Below are 26,167 nucleotides of genomic sequence, written 5' to 3'. Positions count from 1 at the left end.
AAGGCTAAATGTACAAAACCTTTTATGAGGTCACAAACTGCGAAATTCTAAGAATTGGGTCGTATGCGACTGCAAAAAAGGTTTTTAAAATGTATAAAAGCCAAATTGCGTTTTGGTAAACTGATTTAAGTGAATCGCAATTTGGGTTTGCAAATGGAATGGGCGTGTTTAGGGCATCCCTTCCTAATACCGATTCTTATGAATGTTTTGTGACGAAATTGCAGTCGCAAAACATAGATTATTTTTAATTGTTTTTTTTTTTTTTTACCACCTCCTCAAGGTTGATGGTAACCATTTGCAACCGCAACCCCAACCTCTTTGTGAATTTTGATACAAATATTTTTTGAGAGCAGGCAGTTGTCCCAATGACCATTGCCTACTCTTAAAATAAATTCAACTTAAATGTTGTAATTTTTTTTTTTTAAACACATTCCATTTTCCTTTAAGGAAACCCGGTTGCTGCAATCACAGACCTGGTGGTCCGGTTACCCCGGCAGGCCACCATCGCTGTGATGGCTGCATTTCCTAATAAGTTGCAACGTACGACCTACCTCGTTAATATTCATGAAGGAAGGAATCGCTATAACCAACTTCTAGGTTTTTGTACATTAGGACTTGAGATTTCCTAATTGTGATTCGCAAAGAACCATAATTAGGAAATCACAGTCCCTAAATTCTCTACGTATGGCCCCATATTTATTTAAAGTGAGTTTTTAAACATGAACTAAGAAACACTCTTGCCTCGACGGCAAAGCTATTAGTGAGCTAAGAGGCAAGTCAGGGATCATGTGTACCTTATATGTGGGCTAGATTTTTATTATAATTGAAGCAAACGTTTAGTCTAAAATGTTTTGTTTTTGTACAGCGGAAATGCTAAACTCAGATATTTGAAGGGGCTCTCAAAAGTGATAATGAAGAAATAGGCAGCTCTCTGAAATAAAATATTTACCTAGGAATGCGCAGTTTGAGACCAGTTTACGGGTCAAATACATTACATTTGGGTCGAGGAGATTATTCAAGTTACTAGACTTGCAGGTCTAGTAACATTTTTATGATTTTTCTAGGCCTGCAAAAGTACAGGAACGCAAAACGCTAGCAGCTGTTGTTCACTGTGCTTTTGTTTAAAGGCGTCTTGCACAAAAAATTAATGCAAGGATACATATGGCTCTAAAATATAGAGCAAAAAGACAATTTGCATTTCATGTGAATTTTGCTGTAATTACAGAAAAAAAAATTATGTGAATTTAATTTGCCATTCATCACAACTGGAGCCCTTTTTTTCATGTCCCCCAAAAGAATCATAAAGGTGAAGTTGCACACATCTTGTAACCTGCTGTGACTTTGCTTCATGGACACTGTCCTTCTCTGTAGTTGGAGAAAACAAAATTATAGCTGGACTGTAAGATTATCCAGTATTGGATCTTTCATAGATTCACATGCTTGAATCATTCCCCGTCGTCTAAGTGGGAGTCCCACTGTACCATACAAAAGTAGTCAGTTTAATAGCCTATCAATGTCCTTTTTTAATTTTTTTTATAAAAAGAACCACACTTGAACAATTACCACTCAGGCGATGGCACACTCTAGAACAATCACAACAGAGGCTAAGTCCCTCAGATTTTCTACTGCACATCATGTGCAAGGAGTCCCCATGAGCTCTGCTCAGTTAATTACCTCTGTTATAGGAAAACATTATTATTACTCTTACTACTATGCCTGAAACGCCAATAAAAGGGGTTCTTTGATCCTTAAGCAGTTCTGGGAGAAAAGGTCTCTGCTCAGTAATAAAACCCCACAAAGAGGCTATTCATTGTGTTTGCACCTCAACTAGAAGGAATACTGCTCTAATGGATTCAAAGCAGCTCTCAAGAAGGCAGTGACACTTCATCCATTATACATAATGTCACATAATCGTAGCAAGGTAATTATTATGTTCCCTGGAGGTCCTTAGAAAAGACTTATCCCGGGTCTATAAAGGACAATTCTAGAAGGAGAAGCTCAAATAGTCTCCTCAGGAACCTACATGTGGAGTATACAAATTCAGCTGGCACCTGGAGTTCGCTCTTATTTGCCCTCTGCGGGCCCTTTGACACAAAGCCTTAAGCGCAAGCATAGAAAGCCTCGACCACGACTACCTCGTCATTGACATTACCATCGTCGATGATGATAACTGTTACTGTGATGTTGACTAACTGCGACGTCAATGATGACTTCTACAAAGTCAATGGTGCCTATCCCATCTACAAGGGCTTAGTCGACATCCGGGCTTACATCTGCGGTTCCTGCGGCACTGCGCTGTCTATAGCCGCCTCTGCCTTCTACATATTTGACGGCTCTTATCCCATCTACAAGGGCTTAGTTGATATGAGGCCCCTGCGGCTCTGCAGAGTCGGAGGCCGCTTCATCGACGGTGACCCATTGCCATCTCCAATGGCAGTTGTCGACGACGTTGTCATCGCGCCATTGACTGTGGCTACCGTGATTGTCATGATGGCGGTGACTCGTCTCTAGCGGTCTTGTCCACGGTGCAGGCCGTCGTCGATGACTGGGATGGGTGTTGACAGAAGTGATCGTCGACGACTGTATTCGCCTACAACTGTGTTAATGAAGACAGTCACCAATGGCGCTCAACTGCATATCATGGCCTCAGAATGTTCTTTCCAATAGTTTGAGAATGAAAAGCTTTTCATTCTCATTTTCCTTATGCTGGTGGATCAGTCAGCAATACCCAGGCTGCACGCAGAATATCTACTACAACGTTTATAATTTTGTTCTACACTCAGTGTGCGTGTACCACCACCTTTCCAACCTTCCCTTCTCAAGAGATCCCCACCTGGGAACATTTCCTTTAAGGTGATATATTAGTTAATTTCCATGGATCATAATCTCTTTTCTAAAACTATTCTATGCTATGGACCTTTTGCGGCAACCCACGGTCGCTCTATATTGCAAGGGTTCTCTCACCACCAATATTATAAAAAGACAAAGATCATCACAAGGTTTCCAGGAACAAAACATACTCTCACATGTCATGCTATGTAGAGTTAATGCTTCTGCAGCGCTCCATCTCACTCAGGCGTCTTGGCGCTAGTTGAGCTACAGTCAATAGAACCTGATGGCAACCTAGTTAATAGTAAACAACCAAGTTTTTCTTTCTCAGACTATCCTAAAGGTAAAATTACTTGTGTTCTATCCTTCACCAGAACATCTGCTGCAACCATTATCCATCCTAAGAGTCTACAAAGTATGCTCCGCAACTATCACAGATATGTTAAGGAACCACTTAAGCTGCTACAACCAGGCACAGTGGGTTGTTCACCCACACAACATCCCACCACAATTTCGGGGTGTGTGCCTAAATCTAAGCTTACATACGCTCCAAGGCATCACCTTGCGTTATCATCAATATACGAGATTTCCTAAACACCCCATGGACAAAACTGCTTAGCGTTTCCAACTGCCATTTACTATCTAAGGACAGATTGTTTCTTAGATGTTTTCCAAGGCCAAACAGGAAATTTGCTGTATGCTGTTCCCATACCTACGGTGTATTAGGGGACATGGTGTAGAAAAAACCTCAAACCCAGTCACACTGGCAGTGCTATGTAGTAGTAGTTATCATGAGCTGTAAAACCTTTAAACCAGCAGACCTGATGGTATAGTGGTAGTTATTATGGACTGTGAACCCTTTTATGCCACAAATAGATCATTTAAAACACCAATAATAATTCACCGCTCGCTTTATTAGATCACTGTAGCTGGAATCTCTACTTACCCAAAAGAGTCATTGTCACGCTACCATTCCCCTACACCAGTCATAACGCCTAATCATAAGAGTGGGTGCCTAGTTTATGTACGCATAAACGTTCCCCCTATGTCGCCTATTGCCTTCTGTTTTGCAACTTCTCTTGTTAAATTGGGTCACTACCGTCGATGAATGTGGTCTAACATGAGTGCATGTACACATCTCATGCCACAGGTTAACAGTCAAGCAAGATTACGTCACCTGGCAGACTCAGCAGTCTGGACGTTATGCAGGGCTTAAATAAACATCTCTTAACCATCAACTGTAGTCCAGGATTTTGGACATACCTCCCCCTAACATTATTCCATCCTCATTCCCTCTGACCTGGGCAACTCTTCCCCCATGCAGCCCTGTGAGCCCTGGGCTCACCGTTTGGCCGTAGGTTCGAGGCCCTCCTCCACCCAGAGGGTCCTGCCTGCATCTCATCCCTGGTGGTCCAGTGGGAGTGCCCTCTTTTTCTCTCTTTTTGTTCTCTTTTTTTCTCTGCTGGCTCTCTCCTCCCTATTCTTTGCACTCCCCGTTGCTGCTGCCCCCGCAGCCTGTCCTCCCTCCAGCACGTCCTTCCCCGCCGACTCCTGACCCCTATTTAATTGTGGCCGCTATGCGGCCATGCCGCTGGCATGCCAAAGACAAGCCCATCTGCAACCTTACCGCAACTAGCACCAGTGTCCCTGGTCCTCCCACCCGCCTCCGTTACAACTCCATCACCCTCTGCGCCCTCAAACGCTGACTCAGCAACAACTTCCATCTTTTGACAATGAGCGACACCCAAGGCCTGATCTCCTGCCGACACTGCTTCTGCACTTTCACCCACCTCCTTACCTCAGCTGCAGCACACCTAGCCTACCGGACGTCATCGCACACAAACCACTTAACTGCATCCTCACACAGCGGGACAAACACTTGACCCCGTCTTCGAAGGAGGAAACAGCGTCTCCTATAGCCACACCATGGAACTTCTTTGGACGGACCACCATTGCATCCATTTCTCCTTCAGAAAAACCACTGTACACAAGCACACGCACCGCCTCCCCAGCAGTAGATGGAACAAAGTCACTGAAGAAGAGCTCACCTCCACCCTCACCACCACCCCAGATGCTAACACTGTGGCACGCAACCTCCACCGCTGGGTCACTAACTGCGCAGACACACTCGCTCCCCGCAAAAAAGCGACAGGACTACACATCAAAAAAGCAAGCTTGTTCACCCCAGCACTCCAAGAATCCAAGCGATCCTGCCAACTACTCTAAAACACATGGAGGAACAGCAAAACCCCAGAAACACGCACAGCCTACAGAACAGCCACCACAGCACATCACCAACTCATCAAATTCTCCAAGACCGAATCCTCACCAGCACCTCCAAAGAACTCTTCTCCATCATACAGGAATTTGCCAAACCCATCAGCGAAACCGACGTCCATCCCTCCCTCCCAAGACCTCTGCAGCAGACTGAGCAACTTTTTTCACCTCCAGATTAAGACGTTCTATCACAGCTTCGACAACCCGGATATCCGCATCGCCTCAGCCTCCACCCCCAGCTACGCCACCCAACAGACCCTACTCACTTGGAGCCCGCTCACGACAGAAGACACCTCGTAAAGAGCATCCACTGTGGAGCACCCTCAGACCCTTGTCCCCCCCACATCTTCCACAGAGCTGCCACGGCCATCTCACCCAACTACGTCGGACGATCAACTGCTCCCTCAAGACCCCCATATTCCCTGACGACTGGAAACACGCTAAAGTCAAACCCCTCCTGAAGAAACCCTTGCAGACCCGACAGACCTCAAGAATTTCAGACCCATCTCACTGCTTCCATTCGCAGTCAAGGTCATCGAAAAGGCGGTCAGCACCCAGCTAGCAAACTTCATCAAAGCCAACAAAGTCCTCAATATCTCCCAAAATGGATTTTGCAGCAACCACATCACAGAGACCGCCCTACTCGCCGCCACGACATCTGCACCCTCCTCGACCCAGGGCCAAACGGTAGCCCTCATCCTCCTGGACCTCTCCGCTGCCTTCGACACCGTCTCCCTCCGCACACTAGCCACCAGACTCCACGACACTGACATCCGAGGAAATGCCTTCGACTGGATACGCTAATTTCTCACAGGCAGAACTCAGCGAGTCAAACTCCTGCCCTACCTATCAGAACCAACAAAGACCAGATGTGGAGTACCCCAGGGATCCTTCCTCAGCCCCACCCTTTTCAACATCTACATGGCCTCCCTTGAAACCATCGTCAGAAACCATGGGCTGAACATCGTCTCCTATGCCGACGACACCCAGCTCATCCTCTCCCTTACCAAGGAACCAAACATCACCAGGCACAAATTCCAAGAAGGGATGAAAGCCGTTGCCACCTGGATGATGGACAGCTGCCTGAAACTCAACTCCGAGAAAACAGAAGTCCTCATCCTTGGCTCCACCCCCTCAGCATGGTACGACACCTGGTGGCCCCCCGCCCATGGAACTTCCATGTCCCCCACTCCAACAGACCATGCACGAAACCTCTGCATCATACTGGACTTATCACTCACAAGGGATCGTCAGATCAAGGCTGTATTCTCGTCCTGCTTCAACATCCTCCGCATACTCTGATAAACGTTCAGATGGATCCCCTCTGAACGCAAAATAACAGTCACACACGCCCTCATCACTCGCAAATTGGAGTACCGCAGCGCACTATAGGCCGGAATGAAGGGAAAAAAAAACTTCTTCACAAGCTCCAGACATCCATAACGCAGCTGCTAGACTGATCCTAGACATCCCCCTATGCAACCACATCACCTCCTTGACCTTCACTGGCTCACTATCAAAAGAAGAATAACCTTCAAGCTCCTCACGCAACAGACCAGCATACTTAAACAACCGCCTCCTTCCACGCACCCAAGAGAAACCTCCGATCAGCTGACCTCTCTCTGGCCACCATGCCACATATCTACAAGATCAGAATGAGTGGAAAGTCCTTCTCCTACCTTGCAGCCAAGACCTGGAACGACCTTCCCCTCCGGCAAAGCCCTACTCTGCTCCAGTTCAGTTAAGACCTCAAGAGCTGGCTCTTCAGATGACCCCAGCACCCAATGGAACCTCCCCTCCCAGTGCCTTGAGACTCTCACAGGTGAGTAGCTGCGCTATAAAAAGCTCCTGATTGATTGATTGATGATAACAGACACGGTCACATACATTGCCGCTGGTACGACCTAAATCTTTGTTCTCACTGATTAGAGGAAAGTATCTGCGGTCTCCAATGTTCCTACCCTTTCAGTGTATAGACCAGCCCTCATACTAGCATCAATATTATCGTCAACAACCTGTGGCGGCATACATAAATCGAGGTTCTCGCCGAAAACCCCCCATCCAGAAGTCTGGAGATAGCTCGCAGTTCCTCAGCAAGCTGCCTCCTGCCTCCATTTCCCACTCATCCCGTGGGTGTGGACAGTTTCAACTATCTTCCCCTTTGGGCAAAGACAACTTCAGTCACAGGGGTATACATTTGGTCACCTATGCTTCATTCTCTTCAATAATTGAATATTGACAAGCAAAAATCAGCAGGGGGGTTTCTTCTCCCGCATCCTGGAAAAAGAAAATGCTTTCGGATGGTTCTTATCTTGCACTTACACAAATTAAGGTTATCTCATTTCACAACCGGGGAGGGCTCGTTACTGCAAGCTCAAACGCAGTTCCAGGCAGTCAAAATAACAATAGCTTGTCATACATTTTTCTCCAGACAGGTACTTCCTCTCAGTGCACAAAGGACAATCACTGTTTCAAAAGATGGGCAGGATCTACAACAGCTCTCTCTCAACACAGCTAATCGAAGCTTAGAAAATTTAGTTGCCAATTTCTCCAAAACAGAATCAGTTTCACTACATCTCTACAACTTCCTGCGGGGCAAAATCCCTTATAACAAAGGAAAACAATAAATACCATATTCTTTGCCAGTCCACCCCTCTCCCAAGGTCGTTCAAAAATACTTTTTGATCAAATCATCCGGTATTCATACACATCTTTTGACCTTTTTTCGTTCATGCTAAACATCCACACCAAAGGGAAAATGGCTCACTCGCACCACATCCTCTATGCTCCCACGTGACCAGCAACTCTACTTTCCACAGCTGCTCCGGCATCAGACTCCAATACCATGCATCTTCCAAGGGAAACAGTCCGAACAACGTGGGCAGAGCCACGTGTGTTCCGACAATGCAAGCGCTACCACACTTGCCTAAACCACATATGGTTTTTAGGAGGGAAGGGGGAAATTTTAGGTGTCAGAGCGGCGGCTTGAGGTCCGTTTTAGGGCTCGGGGCAGAGGGCAGGGATCGGGATACTTTTTAGGACTGTGGGCAGGGTAGTGTTTTGGTCTGGGGGAGGTCCTGAGGTAGGTTTTAGGGCTTAAATGAGGTCGGGGTAGTTTTTAGGACTTGGGTGAGTGGGGGGGATAGGTGGTTGGTTTTAGGACTCGGGGCAGAGGTTGGTCAGGGGGTAAGACTTACCTGAATAAGTCTTAACCACGGATATGTCTTTGCCATACATGCCTTAACAATGCATATTTTGTTGTAAAGGCATGAGTGTTAAAGGCATATTTGTGGTTGAGACTTGCGTGGTTAAGACCATGTGAAGCCGGCATAGGTGGTAAACACATGCTTGGTTACATCACACAAGGGAAACAGAACAACGCGGGCAGAGCCACGAGTTTTCCGTCAACGTAAGCGCTACCACGCTTGCCTTAACCATGCATAGGCCTAACCATGTATATGCGTGGTTAAAGCAGTGTGCGGTCTAGCAGCTGGCTTCTGCTGGGTGGAAGCAGGAATTGGAAGGATCTTGAGAGGACACATTGAGGCAAGTGGGGCTGGGGCCGAGGCCGAGTTTTGGGGAGGTCTGGGGGGTGGTTTGTAAGGGTTGGAGGCTAGCTTTAAGGGTTGGGGGCTAGATTTAAGGGTTGGGGGCTAGATTTAAGGGTTGGGGGCTAGATTTAAGGGTTGGGGGCTAGATTTAAGGGTTGGGGGCTAGCTTTAAGGGTTGGGGTAGTTTCCAGGACTGGGGGAGGTCAGGATAGTTTTCAGCGCTGTGGGAGGTCGGGTAGTTTTCAGGGCTGGGGGGCGGTGTATTTTTTAAGGGCTGGGGTAGGGTAGTTTTTAGGGCTTAGGGGAGGGCAGGGAAGTTTTTAGGACTTGGAGAGTGTTAGTTTTTAGTTGGGTGTGGGTAGTTTTAGGTGTCAAGGATGGAGATTGGGGGGCCATTATAAGGCTCAGGGTGGAGGGTAGGAATCCGGATAATTTTTACGGTTTGGGGGGTAGGGTAGTTTTTGGGGCTTAGAGGAGGGCGAGAAGTTTTTAGGACTAGGAAGCAGGAACGTTTTGGGGGCTAGGGGGTTGGTTTGGAGGGAGGAGGGTAGTTTTAAGACTTGGGGCGGGAAGGGATTGGGTGGGGTAAGACTTTCCTTATAAGTGTTATCCACAAATGTCTTTTGTCATACATGCCTTAACAATGCACACTTCGTGGTAAAGGCATATGTGTGGTTGAGACTTGCATGGTTAAGACCGCGTGGAATCGGTATGCATGATAAACGCATGCATGGTTGCATCACGCAACCATCTCCCAACTGTTAAAACACTAGTCACTATTATCCAAACCCAAGTCTTACATCCGGACTACTCTCACTCTCTCTCTATGTCTGCACATAGCTACTACATTCTATCAGTCCAGAGTTATACATGTTCTTCGGGACTACAGGGATAACCTTGCAATCTAAGAGCGGAAATAATGAGCAAAACATCCAATTCAAAATGAAAGCAACTCTACTTGGTGTCAACAGTGTACCTTTCACCCGTTAAAACATTTTCAGTACCAGTTACTCTCAGCATTGCCGAATTGCACTCTCCTTATCGTCCATCTCTTGCTAGTACCCCATGCGGATTTTTTTAACCTTTGTCTCCTTTATGAGTTCCTCCTCCAAACTGGCATCCCAGTATCGCGGTTTCCTCTCTTATGAAACCACCTTTTTCAACCTGTCTACAAAGTGTTCTTCGGAGTTCTCAGGTGGAAGGTGGCATTACTATGGGCTCTCGATTTAGTTTGCAGTCATTGAATTCAGCCGTTCACACCACAAGTGTTTTTTCCTACTTTTCTCTGAGGAATAGCTGTTTCTCAGACCTAATTTTAACTCATTCCAAAAGTTCCATCACCATTTTATCTCTATGAACCTATCATACTTCATATTCCTTTTTTCAACTCCAGTGTCTCCAGCTGAAAATTCTCTCCATTCCTTACACATCAAACAATATCTACACTTATGTACTTATGTTCTCATCGAACTAAATACTTATGGCAAACAGATCATCTTTGATTTCGTACAGCCAATCTTCTCAAGGTAGTTTAGTGACCACCACAACCATTGCAGCGTTTTCTTTCCTGTATCCATTCATTTTTGCCACTCGAACGCTACTAAACTTCCAACATTTAAGCAGTAGCACATTATACAACAATAGTATACACCTTAGCTACCTTCTTTGCAGATGTTCCTATTCAAAGGATTCGCCACGCTCTAATGTAAAAGACCAACTGCATGTTCACGGAAACCTACATATTACAATCATCACAATGCACTGACGCAGCTATACGTCAGGTGGGTTGAAGCATCTGTTCCTATAAGGTGAGCCTCTATTTCTGAGGTATCTATGAGCATGGTTATTTGTTGTTATATTCACCTGTATATGATATCGTTGTATAAGCCATATTGGTTCCTTCATGCTTACAGTACTAATACATGTATAGATCTTTATTATATACGTGGGTAGCTTGAATGTATGTGTATATATATATTTTTTTAACAATCCGATTTTATTAGGTTTTCAAGACATCATTGACATACATAGATATGGTCCATGTTAGATCTAGTATATATTACTCAGGACATCTGCTTTCTGGTGCGCTTATCTTAATGTCCCCTGTATCAAAACAGCCCTCCATCCCCTCTTGAGTTGCACTTAAATCGATGCAGTTTAGTCCCTGGGTATTGTTGGGTTCTTATAAGTCAGGCTTTTGGTTTCAGTGTGCTGCGGTGCCTAATGTCTCTATTCCTAATGTTTGTCTCTCCCGCCCTCCAGTTATAGTGTTGTTGGCTGCCAGAAGCCCGTCCCCCTAGTTCCCTGTCTATCTACCGTCAGTTCGTTTACCAGATTCTTTCTATTTTACCTATCCCTCGACTGGCTTCCCTGACCAATAGTTTACCTTCTGCTCCTGCCCACTTTTGGAGTTCCTTTTTCCAGGTATCAATCGGTGGCCCTCCCAGTGCCTTCCAATTCCTGGCTATGTCTCTCTTTGCCAGACATAGGCTGGGTCCTGAAACTTTCCAGTCGTCTTTTTTTTGGCCGAGTGTGGGAACCATCCTAACAGGAAGTGTTTGGGGGCTTGCTGGAGCTCTTTGTCAATAAGGTCGCCTACTACTTATCTTGCCTCCTCCCAAAATATTTGCAGTGTGGGGCAGCTCCAGAACATATGAATTATATGTGCTTCCCTCTCTCCGCATCTTGGGCATGCTGCTGTCTTTGTCTTAAAATATCTCCTAATGCGGGACGGGGTGAGATATGCTCTAGGCAGTATGTAGATATTAATTTAAATTGCGCATATCTAAGATGCTTTTGGGGTTCGCTCTAGCATCTTATCCCAATCCTCCTCTGGGATCTGTTTCCCCAGTTCTTCTTCCCACTGTAATCGCAAGCGCTCTAATGGTTTTGCATATCCTGCCTCATCGCCTTGTAGAGGCAAGAGACTGTCTTGGTCCTCCCCGCTGATAACACAACATACCTGCATCCTGCTAGCGCCCTTGGCTCTGTGCCACCCACGTCCCAGTGTTTTCTAATTCTTCTAGTGAGGGCCCCATGCTTCAGGAATTGACCTCCCCGTAAGTCGTATGCTGCTTGCAATTCTTCGAAGGGGAGCAGTGTAGAATCTTGGTATAAGTCCCCCATCGTCTTTAGGAACCAATCGGTTTATTGGTAAGGAGTCAGAATGCGATAACACAGCCTCCTGCCTACATCCAATGGCCGGCAGAGCGCATCTCTCGTAACCATACACAGCTTTCATGCCAGCAACCTGGAGGCCCTCAGCATTGTGGCCGAATTGGCTTTTCGCATCCGCTATAGACTTCTTACTTTTCATGGGAGAGAAACTCATTAAAATAAAAGAACAAAGAACAAATGGGAAAACACAAGAGAAACCATCCTATCCCTAGACCCCGTATCCCTCTTCCTCACCAGTCATTGCCTCCCTATCGGATCCAAGGCCCCTGAACAGAAGTTTTAATGACGTCCCACTCTTAAATTGTATTCGGCGGTGCAGCAGCATTCGCATCCTGCGGTAGTATTTTAAGGATTTGCAGATATTTAGGGCATGTAACTTCTCTCATGTTTTTAGACAACAACTGCAGAAATGGCACCCATAATTCTTCGTAAACCTCCCCCTTTCCATCCACAACGAGGGACATGCGCTCCATGGCCAAAATACACCACAAGCGATGTAACCAGCTCACTACTTCAGGAATGACCTTCGTGTCCCATTGAGCTAAAATAGCTTGGCTAGCCGCTAACAAGGCTACACTATTTGCCTGCCTCGCATGGAACGTAATGGAAAAACCAGTTAGTGTGAGAGACCAAGGAGAGTGTATTTTGGAGACCGGGGTGGCGGTGTTAAACGTTTCATCTATGTTGTTAAGGACCTCAGTCCATAGCGCTGAAGTTTGGGGCAATGCCACAACCAGTGTGATAGGGTGCCGGAGATCCCACATCCTCTCCAACAGAGTTCAGATTTGCTTTTGTCCCAACTGTGTATTCGCATTGGGGTATAGTACCAATATGAGAAGACTTTAAAGGCGGATTCCGCCCCAGCAGTGTTAAGGGCAGCGTGATGCCTTCTGTAAAGTATATGATCTCATTCCTTGGGAGTCAGTGGTCTACCCAGCTCGTTCCCCCAGCGGATTTGCGCCCTCGTGCGCTGCTCAGTGGGTCGCGCTGTAATTATAGCGTACAGTTCAGAGATGAAGTTGGCGATCATCATGTTTGCGAAGCAGCCATTTATCAAATATGGTAAGGAGGCAAGACATTTTGTTGTAGTTTGAGGGCGTTGTGATCCAGTGATGCAGTTGGCGGTAGGCATCTTCATCAGTCGCTCGGAGATCATAGTCTTTTTTTTAAGCTGCGCAAACGGGGCCAGTCCTTCTGTGTCAAGGAGAGACCCCACCCTCTTGCATCCCTCGTCTCTCCAGCGCTGAAACTCTGTTGAGGCCTGTCCTGGGGGGGAAGTCTGGGTTATCCACAATTGGAGTCAGATGTGAAGGAAAGGAGGTCCATCCCTTCTTAATAGCTACCTTTTCCCAGACCTTCAGGGTTGGAATATAACCCCCAGGCCCTGTGCTTGCGGGGCAACCAGAGCTCTCTCCAGATGTTAATTCCAGCTACCGTCTGGTCCATAAAGTTCCAGTGCTTGCCGAATAGGGGTCTGTTACATTCCATTATGTAGCGGAGGCAGGACGCCTGGTAGTAGCCATTAATCAAAGGGAGACCCACCCCAACCGCACTCTTTGGGCGGACCATTTGAGTTACCGAAAGGCGCGGCTTCTTCCCGACCCACTTCCCCCCATACCCTACCCCCCTCCCCCCACTGATGGAACCCCAATGCATTTCTGGCTGAGAGCCCTTCGTCTGGGGTAACAATAATACAGAAAAAGATGGCAGTACTGATGCATGTTTAAAGAGCTACCTGAGTGGGCGTACCACTTTACTAGGGACTTACAAGTAAATCAAATATGCAAAATGGCTGTAAGCTAAATCTACCAAGTTTTAAGGAGAGGTTACTTTAGCAATGGTTAGTGGTGGTAAAGGGCATAGTCCTCAGGCCAGCAAAAACGAGATCAGCAAAAATGGTAGTAGGAAGGCATAAATTCTGAGGATACCCCTGCAGAAAGGGCCATGTTCACCAATGCTCTACTGGGTATCGATGAGAGAAAAGGTGGATCGCCTTATAGCAGGAATCGGAGATGACAAAAACATACTAATTAGGTTGACCCCCATATAGCCTCATCTTCACAGACTGTTTATTTGAAGTTGTGTCCCAGTGTCATATTGAAGACTAGGGCAGTATCGTAGACGCCGCCTGACAACTTCCTGTGCACAGTTTTAGTAGCTCTGAAACAGAAGTACTAGAACTTGATTTCTCCATAGACTCATCAAGGCCTAAAGGCATATTCAGTCAAGGAAAAACACCTGGTCCGAAACACTTTGTGGCTGAACTATTCAAAAGGGTAACATCTGGAATAGGGTCCTAGAGGCTCTACTTACCAGGATAGTACCCAAAGACCTACACACAATAATGCTCAGGGTGATACCCAAAGGCATGGAACCATTAATACACAAACCAAAGTTATTTTGAAGGTTATAGCGAACAAACTGAATTGGGCTATTGGGTTTCTTGTTCACAGGAGATAAGAATGGCTTTATGCTTGGAAGAGTGACAATGCACGTTGTTAGGATATTAGCAGGGTACTTATCGAGACCATGCACTTTCATAAATTCTCGAAGGTCTTTACCACTGTGAACTGGAACTACCTGTTCCTAATCCTTGCAAAAATAACCATTGAACATAAATACCTCCATGCAGTTATTAAAACCTTATATGCAAAGCTGAAAGCTAAAATCCAAGTCCATCGTGCACTGCCCCCTCATTCTCAATTAAGGGGGGAATCTGACAAGGGTACTCTTTCTCCCATCTCCCGATTGATCTTGCCATTGCACCCGTTGTGGTGTGTATCAGAGGGGATACATTGGTCCAGGGATTTAGCTGGGAGCCTCATTTTCTATGTGCAATATCCAAGTTGGTCAGATAGAAGAAGTATGATGCAAATCCTTGATGCATTTGGGACAAATCTATCATTTGTTTCCAGTAAAAGTGGGGTCATGGCAACTGAGCGGTGCACCATGCACTTGGAACTGGTATACTTTAAGTACCTGGCAGTCATAATAATGCATAAACCTCTGGTGGCATGCGACTTCTCATACATCTACTAATATATGAACTCAGTTTATCCAGGGAGCCCCAAATCTCAAATACATTACACATAACCAATTATAAAATGGCGACCCTACTCTGAATTTTATACATATTACAACATTATCCATTCAAGATCCCTGGAGCGTTCTTTAGGAGGGTTATGGGAATGATATGTTCTTTACTGTAGTGCGCTGGGGTAGGGTCCCATAGTTGGCACTGGACAAGTGTTGCCAGTCTACTTACGACGGTGGATTAGTGATGGTAGATATTGGTTGGTACTATTAGCCAGTGCATCTCATCATAGTGAATACTTAGTTGTGGGGTAACAGATCCACCCTTCCAGGTAGAGCATAACTTGTTTAAAGAAAATCTCCTGCTGAGCCTACTGTATGGACACAAAGGCCCCTCAGTGAATTACCCCAGCCACAAACGTTACATTATCTGACTAGCATAGCGCTCTGAGCAGGATAGGCAGCTTGACCAAATGAACACCTCTGTAGTTATGTGCCTGGCTAGCACAAGTCTCAGGGCCACAACTCTCTATCCCAGGCAGAATCCCCACCTATACTCTGCTAACAGCAGACTTTATCATTGCAAGGCTCAAAGCCAAAAGAAAATCGCACATGGATTGGACCCAGGCCTCATTGTGCCACTAAAACGGAAACAAAATGTTGGGGGTCCTAGCAGATAAGGGATGGATAGATGCAAAAATACCAGCCCATGAGGTAGCTATTTCAGCAAAACACCACCTGGTCCAGCTTAACTACCTGAATGAGGTGTATTACACATTGAAATGCCTAGTGATATGCAAATACTGGGAGAAAATTACGCACACAAAGTCAGGGACATTGTTTGCAGTTAAGGTAATATTTGTGTCCATATGTTCATGCTGTTCGAACTTGTATTTAGGGTTCATTCATGCAAAGACTTTATTATTAGGGTGTGGCAAGCTTGGACTGCACTGGACCCCTTATAAAAATGTGTACACACGTTTGCAAAGGTTAACAATATAAGACTATGTCTAATGCTCCCAGAATGCTCTGATTAGATGCAAACATTTCCAGAAGATTGAAAGCAAGATTGAACCTTTGTTTTCAAATTAAATGTTCACAAGAACATGCAACTAGGAACAAGCATTGGCATAGCCAATAGGTCTCGCCTTTGGGACCTTATGTGTTTAGCCATGCAACTGTTGATGTTGCACCAAGGATATTGTGCTGCATAATTAAATACTTATAAGGTCCCAAAGGCGAGACGTATTGGCTATGCCAATGCTTGTTACTTTGCTTGCAGAAATTTTGTTTAAAATGTTTTTGAATTATTGTTCTTATACTTTTGAAAACCTTTCTTAAAGTATTGCAATTTTTATTAATTTTATTATAGTGATGTGCAAATTGGATGAGCAGAATTTCGTGTGTTTTTCTTTTAAAGTGAAATAAAATCCTGCCACCTTAAGAAAATGGCCAGCGAGGCTTGAACGTGTAGTTGACCCCACCACCCCTCCCAACCCCCCTCCAAACACACTCATGCACCCAACTAAAATCACAGTCCAGCATGGTTAACACACACACACCCCAATGGCTCGAGACAACTTGCATTCCCAACGAAGATGTGTCTCCTGCTCCTGTCGGGACCGGATTGAAAACAATAAACAAGCACTGGTAAAGATGTTCCCGCAGCCCCGCACTGGGACACCTTCAGTCTGGACTGGCTCTTTAACTCGTGCTGCTCTGCATGCTGGAACTCTGGAGCTCAGGCGGGCAATGTTTACAGTCAACATACATGTGTCAATAGTGTTACATTCAGTTGATTTATTTGGCAGCAGGTGTCAAGTATGATACGAGTAAAGCGGCCAGTTAGGGGTTAAGTGGCAAGTGAGACAATCCATAAGAACGGCGATAAAATGGAAAGAAAGCGCTATGAAATGTGGCGCCACTGCTGCCAAACCAAACTAGGGGAAAAGTATTCCTATTGACCCCAGGGAAAATAATAGAAAAGGGCTTTAAACCCTCCCGCAACCACCACCATGCAGAATCGAAACTTAAACAAAGAAAAGCAACATGAAACACACGGGAAGCCCCTCATTTTATCACAACACAGGACCCCAAGCTTCACGAAGGGACCTTCCTTTCCAGGCTACTGGGGCAATGCTTATACTTGCTCATAAGGCGGGGGGGCACCATAAGTACCTGCTAGTTGCCCCAGCTTGCTTCAAAGCACCTTAGATTTATATGCAAGCAAAAACTAACAGTAAGGGGGGGGGGGGGGGGTGACAACCTGAAGACGCAAAAGGGTGATTGACCATGATCCCGCGTCTGTATCTAACGGGAAAGCCATTAAAAGAACCATGACATCTAAGCGCCTTAAAGCGGCGACGCCTTATGAAATACAACGCTTCTTCACTGTCTGGATGGATCTACATGACAAAAGGCAGTGGGGCAGCCCGGTCATATCTCAAACTCATCATGAAGTGACAGCATCATACAAAGTACATACATGAACATTCTGCAATATATTAACCATAAAAACATGTACCCATAACCATGCCGGGGGAGCGGCATTAAACCATCGCCCACCGTAACAAGTCCCCTCCCCCCAAAAAAGCAGGCCCGGATTTAACAAGTGCATTCTGGAACTTGTAGTGTTGTTCTACATGACCTACAGTTCACTACGAATCATGTAAGGCAAAGAACACCCAAGGAAGGGGTGACTTACTCAAGCCCAACATCGGACATATTACAAATCCACACGAAGAGCAAAGGGCATTAAAGTTATACCCATCCCCATCCATCAAACGAATAAAAATAAATATAATAAAAAAGTACCCCTAGTTGTCAGGTGGCCCTGTCGGTTAGTGGGCTATCAAAGTTACTACGAAAGCGGACTGGTGGGGGGTGTGGTAGGTGTGTAAAAAGGGGCCCTTAAAATTGATGCTGTGGAGGGCCGCTTACCTTTCTCCTGCAGGGGCTGTTCACCTCCTCTCTGCTGACCTGGGTGATGACAGACTGCCCAGCCATTACCCAACGAGGCTCCTGCCCTTCTCGTTTTTAAGATGCCCCTTTCGTGCCTGGGCCCCTCCGGTAACCGTTTTTGAATATCTGGTTTTGCTTAAGGGTAGGGAGAAATGGGGTTGCAAAACGAGGGGGGAAAGAAGGGGAAGGGAGAAAAGAAAAGGGAGGGGAGGGGAGAAAAAAAAAACAAGCGCTGAAACACAAGCACGGCCACGAAAGTGAAACAGTACTCCGGGTTAACAAGGGGGAGGGGGGGGGGAGGGCGATTCCCTTGCGGGAGCAAGCCTTGGACACCAACTGTTTGGTTACCAAAGGTCGCTCCCGCAAGGGAATCGCCAGACGTGCACGCTTTGCCATTGCAAGCAGTGCAACATGTGCACGTTTTTGCCCTCAAAGCTGTGCTGATGGCTAAAGGTCTCTTTTCCTATGCAGCGCATGCGCGCTGCGTAGGCGAGACCTAAAAAGCGTTTTGCTAAACTGCTGTGAAACTTTAGGTATCATTTCTTTGAAGCAACATCTATTAAAATGTGTTGATGCATGCCAGTATTCTCCAAAAATATTCATAATGGAAAATCAGTGCAATCACTTTCAACAAGATTATGGGAAACATAAAAATAAACAAACACTGGCAAAGCTAATAGGTCTGACTTTGGTGGTCAGCCTTTTGGTGTTTTCAGTGTGTGTCTTTCTTTTAAGATAGTTTTTGCAAAACTTTATTGTTGTGGGAGCTGCCAGGCCCTCACCATTATAACAAGCCTTGGCAAAAAGCAATAATATTTTTTGGTCAAAAAAGCACATATTGCCCGGACGGGTTCACGTCGCTATTCTACAAGACTTTTTGCACGGCCGTGGCCCCTGTCCTTACGCGGCTGTTTAACTCTTTCTCCGCACCGGGAGCCATCCCTCCGGATCTCCTGAGGGCGACGGTCGCGGTAATCCCGAAGCCTGGGAAGGACCGGGCCCTTTGCGGCTCATACCGGCCCATCTCTCTCCTAAATGTCGACCTCAAGTTGTACACGGGGATTCTCGCAGCCAGGCTGGGTCCACACCTCCCCGACCTGGTGGAGGCGGACCAGGCTGGTTTTGTGCCCGGTAGACAGACGGTTGACAACACCAAGAGGGTGACACATGTTCTGGAGAAGGCCTCAAGGATCTCGGGGGAGCGGATGTTGTTGTCCGTTGATGCAGAGAAGGCCTTCGACAGAGTTCACTGGCCGTATCTTGAGCGGGTCCTTAAGAAACTGGGAATCGGCGATAAGTTCCGCACCATGGTATTTAATTGCTATAAGCATCCTTCAGCGTCGGTGCGGGTAAACGGGTGTAGCTCTGGTAGCTTTGCCATCGAGCGCGGCACGCGGCAGGGCTGCCCTCTCTCGCCGCTCCTGTTTGCCCTCTACATGGAGCCGTTTGCTCAGAGGATTCGTGACAATCCGGATGCTGTCGGGGTCCGGATGGGCCAGTACGTCCACACCGTCAGTCTCTATGCGGACGATGTCCTGCTGACTTTGGACGACCCTAGGAGGTCGCTGCCTACTTGCCTCCGAGAGTTGGACGCCTTCGCGGGGGTGGCCGGCTTCAAAATGAATATGAGCAAGTCGATGGCACTGGACGTGTCCCTGGCTGCGGAAACCAGGAGGGATCTTCAACGGCTCTTCCCCATGCAGTGGTCCTCGTCCACGGTGCCGTATCTGGGGATTCTGCTGGCGCCTACACTGTCGGAGATGGTTACGGCCAATTATGCCTCCCTCAGCAGGAAGATCAAGGACGAGCTTGGCCGCTGGAACAAGGGCCTGCTGTCCTGGCTGGGGCGAATCGCGGCGGTCAAAATGACGGTGCTGCCCCAGATACTATATCTTTTCCGGGCCCTTCCACTCCAACCCCCGGTGGGCTGGATACGACAAATGCAGGCTGACATCTCCCGCTTTGTCTGGCAGGGCCGCAGGCCACGCATGAAGAGGGTCCTCTCCACGCTTGCTCCGGAAGCGGGGGGTCTCGGCATTCCGGACCTCCGTAAGTACTTTCAGGCGGCACAGCTCCGCTATCTGGTGGAGTGGAGCAGGTGGGAGTCCGACAAACATTGGCTCTTCCAAGACCAGGCAGTGGCGGGCCGCACCTTACAAGAGGTTCCATTCCTGCGCCGCGCGCACCGCCCCGCTAATCTTTACGCTTCCCTTGTTACGCGGGTCCCCCTGCGTGTGTGGGACGCGGTCTGTGAGGCCCGGGGCCTTACCACCTTCCCTTCGCCGCTCACGCCCATTGCGGGCAACCCGGACTTCTCCCCTGGGATGGAGCCGGGGGTTTTCTCCCACTGGGTGCAGGCGGGCTGCAGGGCACTCTTCCAGATCTATGGCCCGGAAGGAGTGGTTCCTTTTCAGCAACTCCGCCAGGAGTTCGGCCTGACGGAGCTGGACAGATTGCGCTACATGCAAGTTCGGCATTGGGCCCTCCAGCCTCAGGTGCGTGCCGCCGCTGCCCGTCCAATTACACCGTATGAGCGGTGGTTGGCTACTCGGACCTCCGACGCTAAACTGATCACTGATCTGTACAAACACCTACAACCCCCGCCGTTTCACTACTACAATCCGGGGAGGGAGCGTTGGCACAGGGAATTGGGTAGGACACTCAGCCACAAGGAATGGGACAAAATTGCGTATCGGGCGCGGCACTCTGCATACCACACGGGCCTTACGGAAACCTTCACTAAAGTGTCCACATACTGGTACTACACCCCGGAGAGACTGTATGAAATGCATAGACACACTGACAAGGGGTGCTGGCGGAGCTGCGGGCAGGAAGGTACCCTTACACACATCCTATGGGATTGCCCAGTGCTGACCGCCTACTGGAAGGAAGTTCTGGACGAGGTGGATGAGCACTTTGGCATAGAGCTGCCGCGCCTCCCGGCGTATGTCCTGCTGGGCCTCCCCAATGACCTAATGTACCCACTGAAGTCCCGCAGGGGTAGGCAGATTGCGATAGCGCTGGGGTCTGCGGTTCAGAACATTCTGATCCACTGGCGCACATCCACCGCCCCCTCCATCACCGGTTGGTTGCACAGACTCTGGCATGTGCTGGGGATGGAGAAGCTGTCGCTTACGGTTGCGGGGGAGATAGACCAATTTGAGGAGCTATGGCAACCCTTTCTAGCGCTGCTGTCCACTGAATTCCGGGAGCTCACCTGCCCGAGGTATCTTAGGCTTCTCAGGCTGCGGCCGCCGGTGACCCCGGCGGACTAGCTTACATGTGAGATGGGGACCCCCGGCGGGGGGGGGGGGGCTGTGCGGGGCTTCCTGGTTAGGGCTACTTTGCTGCGGGACCATAGGACGGGGGGAGGGGGGAGTGTTGTTGTTTTTGTACTGGGAGGATGGGGGATGGGAGGGGGGGGGACTGTGTTCTGTTGAGGGGTTGATTGGGGGGGGTTTTATTGCTCTGCTTTTGGGTGTCGGATACGCGCGTGGGATTCCACAGCTTGTAATTCTAGCGTTCATTTACTGTGTTCTTCCCTCTGAGCCAACGCTTCACCTATTGCCAACCCTCTGGAGATGCATCCCTTCTTCTTTGACTGTATTCCACGTATCCTGCCTCCTGTCCCCCTCCCCCATGGTTTGTTTTGTCTCAATAAAAACGTTTTAAACATAAAAAAAGCACATATTTCCACAGTAGTCTCTGGCACTGAACAAAACTACTTTGTGTGCTGATGTGCTGATGTGCTCACAGTGAAGCCAGTCAAGAGATAGAGAGACAGAAATACAAATAAAAGATCTTGGTTAACTCAAGACCTAATTAGAGTCCCAATTCTCCGGGAAAACCCTAGAGGGCTAGGGCCCTCCCTGGCCGGCGGGATCCAGGCGTCATCAGTCTCTAGGCTTCGCCAGTCTCTAATTGGGCACTGCAGCTCCCCAGCTCGCAAGCACAGGCCCACCGCACATCCCAGCAAGACACCCATCTCTGGCGTCCATTCTTCCTCCTCTCTGGGACGGTAGCCTGTTCCAGGCCTGGGGAAGGGAGTCTGTTGTCCAGCTCAGCCGCTGAACCCTCCTCTGGGTCCCCAGCCAGCTTATGTTTTGCAACTGCATGGCCTGCCCCACAACGGTCTCCGGTGCAAGTGGGTGTCGCAAGCGGGTGTCACAGCTCACCTCTCAGCCCACAAACGGGCACTCCCGAGCTAAGAAGAAGGGGCCCGAGCCATGCCCAAGATTCCGGACTCCCGCAGGCCAGGCTCCATGCCGGGCATCCCCCGGTCAGTCCTGGCACTCCTGAGGATCTAGGTTGCCGGCTCCCGGGCTCCAGTCATATTTCCAATATTCAGAGCCACCCCATCTGAGTTGTTGCAGAGGTGCTACGCTCCGGATCTAATTGATAATATGGACTGAACGGAGCTCAGTTAGAGGCCTTCCGTCATGTTGAATGGCTAGCCCCTTCCTCCATCTCCAATAGCTCTGCTCGTTGATAATTAGACCCAAAAGTCAGACACAATATGTTTCTCTTCCGAGTGCCTACCCCACTGTGACAGTGAGTCACATTATTGATAGTAGTACTGTAAAAGATGTCCAATATTGCTGTCTTGAAAGTAACTGTTATACTGCTGTTGTATATATGTTAAACTCCAAATAAAACATATCACAAAAAATATATGAGAGTCTGGTGTGATTGTTGTCTTAATGGCCCCATAAAACTGACATTGTTCAGGAAAATTTGTATTTCCATTTAATAATGGGTGAAGATTACAAGCTTCAATTACAAGCAATTCCCTGGGAATGTAATGTACAACGTGTTCCCTCAATACCAACATGACTGAGTTCTGAGGGAGGCACACCACCTTCCTCCATAATATGACAACCCCAAAACATGTACACCTTTATACTCTGCCTGATCAGTGCCAATGTTTTCTTTATTTCTCTCTCTACCTCCCTCTTTTTCTTTCTATCACTGTCTCTGTCGTTTTTTCTTTCTCTCTTTCCCTAATTCCTTTCTTGTCATTCTTCCCTATCATGGCCTATTTTGTTTGTTTCTCTCTCCTAACACTTTTCCCACCTACTCCATACCCGTCTGTCCATCTTTGTGTGCCCTCCTAATCCCCCTTTCACTAGTTTGTGCTCCACAATTTCTTCACCTTCCTCTACATGCTCCTTTATCTTTTCTCTTCTCCAGTCTCTCTTACTCCAGTTCTCACTGCCCTGTTCTATTATTTTTCATTCTCTCTCTCGTTCTCTGCCTATGACTCAGATCTGGCACCTGATTTCAAAGAGCTTGTTACACCATGAATGTTTGCTCTGAGCGTCTACATAGTCTGTTTACATCTTTGCGCTTTTAAATGTGTACCATTTGATTAGCTAGACTCCTATTTAAAAAGGTCAGTTTAGGCTAACGTGTGATTACTTTTTATTTTCCAGAAAGGCCTTGCAGCACATGCCACCATTGTCTCTTACGCCAGGATCTACAGAGTTTCCAAGCTTCTTCTCGCCAAATATTTTGGAAGAAGTAGATGGTTTCTTGGCCCGGATAGCTAGGTAAGTCTTTTGTAAGCTGGGTAATTCTTTTACGTACTCCCGAATTGAGTCAATCTATTACATGGAACAAGAAATTGTTACCAGATTTTGAATAGGATACTCAATACTTTAAAATGCTTTTGTTAAAATCACACAAGCGTGGAGCTATGGCAAGATAATATTAATTGTTTCCGATGTTTGTTTTGCTGTAGTAAGTTTGTTTTACTGTTGGTATGCTAGAACTACCAGATGGTTGAATTTATTTTTTAAGACCATGGATAGAAAGTCGGCTGAAAGAATAATCACAGAGATACTGAACCTTTATAATGGATAGAAATTGGCCTTGTTCATGCATAAGGCTGTTCCATTTGCCTGTCCACTAGGGAATTCCCCATTACACCATAGCTTCCGGGGCAACAGCTGGTTCTCTTCCACCAAGACTAATCCCTCATCTTTATAGAGTTAAAAAATTGTTTCACAAAGCAACTCAACATTATACAGAACCAAACAGACTATGGTATTCCTGGCTGCACTCCCTAGTAAACACTAAAATCAGGAGGCACCTGCGGTACAGTGCCCATCTAACCCACTCTAGAGTGAGAGACTGCTAGCGCATTGCAGCATTGTCCAAATATCAGGCACCAAAGATTACAGGATCACATAGTATGGGATTAGAAGCCTAATGTCATCGCCTTGTCCTTTCCATCTATCAATAATCATTCCTCCCATGTAGGAAATAATATTGAGATCGATTCAATCTTAGTCTTGCTTCCAAGTCCATTCAGTTCCTCCCAGTTCCCAGAGAGGGTTTTAAAAATATGTAAAAAATGCAGTTTTAGGTAGTGAGTCTTGGCTCAAGGCCTGTTGTACACCAACCATAATTCATCTCTACTGAGGAACAATATTGGCACAGGAGGTTATGTGTGCCATAAAGGAATTATGATTTGTGCTTTCTGAACAACATCTGGTGTAATTATGCTCCTTTATAATGCAAGATACGGAAAACTCCTCTTTTTCACTAATTTTGTACTATAGCGACCCAGGAGGGATTTAACAAAATGTATAAAAATGGCTTTTCAGGAGATGACCATACTGAACGAAGAATAACTATAAAACATTTATAAGTACGTCTACATGAGTAGGTGTTTTCTTTGAGGTGAGTTCCTGGTTTTATGCATTTTTCCCTGCACAATCCTGTTAATAAGACCAGCATTCACTGCTGGAAACATTTGCTACGTAGTAGCATATGCCTCTGGAAACCAATAATACATTGTTCGTTGTCAGTGTCTGCCCTCATAATGTCCGTCTTATTTTTAGTCAGAGAGCTTCAGTAATTAGGCCCTAAAGCTAAAAAATATTGCCAACGAATACATCTTCCCATAGAGTCTTCTTCATAGATGTTTCCACAGTCACTAGATTGGATCTGGAAGACTTTTCAGAATGTTTCCAGATGATGCCAAGTGACACCAGAATGATACCGATTTTTGATTTGCCGAGTTCATTACCATAGGAGAGGTACCTAATCTATAAAGGTACCACCTGGTCAATAACTCTGTGCCCTTAATTCCTTGTGTCACAGATTCCAAGAGCTGTATGAGCTTTTTTGCGCTGTCTACAACTTTTGAGTTGGTATTTTCTCAGAAGGTGTTGGCTCCTAATCCCTCATGTTTTAAACCCTGTAGGGGAATATAGCTTGTTGCCCAGGACATATTTGGGTTCAAAGACAAAGTTTTATGTGTATTGTGTCCTTGGGACAAATAGGCCAATCCCCTGCAGCACAAACCCTTTGGCTGCCAGTTTCCAGTACCACATTACAGATCGGGGAAGGGAATTGCTGCAGTTAAGGTAGCATTTGTGGCCATATGTTAATTGTGTTCAAACGTGTAGCTAGGGGTTCAGTAATACAAAGCCTTTATTATTAGGGTGAGCGCTTTAAGGAAATGTAAGCTCGGACTGCACTACTGACAGTTTTTCCAGTATAAAAATGTGTGCACATGTTTTCAAAGTTTAGCAATATGAAGCTGTGCACAATTCTCACAGAATGCTCTCTAGTTGGATGCAAATATTAGGAGAACCTTGAAAGCAAGATTGATGAGTCTTTGCTTTCAAAGTAAAATGTTTATTTAAAAAAAAATGCAACTAAGAAAAAAAGAACATTTTGCTAAACTACTGTAAAATGTTAGGTACCATTTCTTTGCAGCAGCTTTTAGTAAAATGTGTTGATGCATGCCGGTATTTGCAAAAATATTCAAAATGGAAAATCAAGAAGAATATTGGAAACCTAAAAATAAACGAGTATTGGCAAAGCCAGTAGGATTGAAGTTGGTGGTTCGCATTTTGGTTTGGCAATGCATGTCTTGTTTTGGCATGGATTTTGTAAAACCTTGTTGGTGTGGGAGCTGCCGGTCCCTCACCATTGTAACAAACATTATTTATTTATGAGATTTGCAGAATGCCTGGTTACTCCAAGGAGTGTCCCTCGCTAGACAGTAGCACCATTGGCAAAAAACAAAACATTTTTTGGTCTAAAAAAACACACACATTGCCACAGTAGTTCCTGGCACTGACCAAAACTACTTTGTGTGCCGATATGCTCCGTGTGAAAGAGCTGAATGCTGTCACTCACAATGAAGCCAGCTGATAGAGAGAGAGAGACAGAATTTTAATACACAAAAGGTCTTTGTTAATGTCAGACCTAATTAGGGGCCCAATTATTAAACTCTCAAAAGTGCACCCATGGTATATGTCCCTAATTAGTGCATATTTACAGCTTTCATAAATTCACAAGAACTTACAGAAGTAGGCCAAGAA

General features: G+C 46.5%; 1 protein-coding gene across 2 annotated transcripts in view; it reads left to right on the top strand.

Moving 5' to 3' along the window:
- Positions 1-26,167, top strand: part of ZZEF1 (zinc finger ZZ-type and EF-hand domain containing 1) — a 1,433,434-nt gene that overhangs the window by 134,021 nt on the left and 1,273,246 nt on the right. For both annotated transcript variants that reach the window (XM_085649580.1, XM_085649579.1), the window contains exon 7: positions 23,261-23,377. In XM_085649580.1, the coding sequence (XP_085505706.1) occupies positions 23,261-23,377 (117 nt within the window). The remainder of the gene's footprint in view (positions 1-23,260; positions 23,378-26,167) is intronic.

Source organism: Triturus cristatus, chromosome 3_2, assembly GCF_964204655.1.
Source record: "Triturus cristatus chromosome 3_2, aTriCri1.1, whole genome shotgun sequence".
Taxonomy (NCBI): domain Eukaryota; kingdom Metazoa; phylum Chordata; class Amphibia; order Caudata; family Salamandridae; genus Triturus; species Triturus cristatus.
Note: the sequence above shows the minus strand (reverse complement) of the source record. Positions and strands in the feature narration are given on the sequence as shown.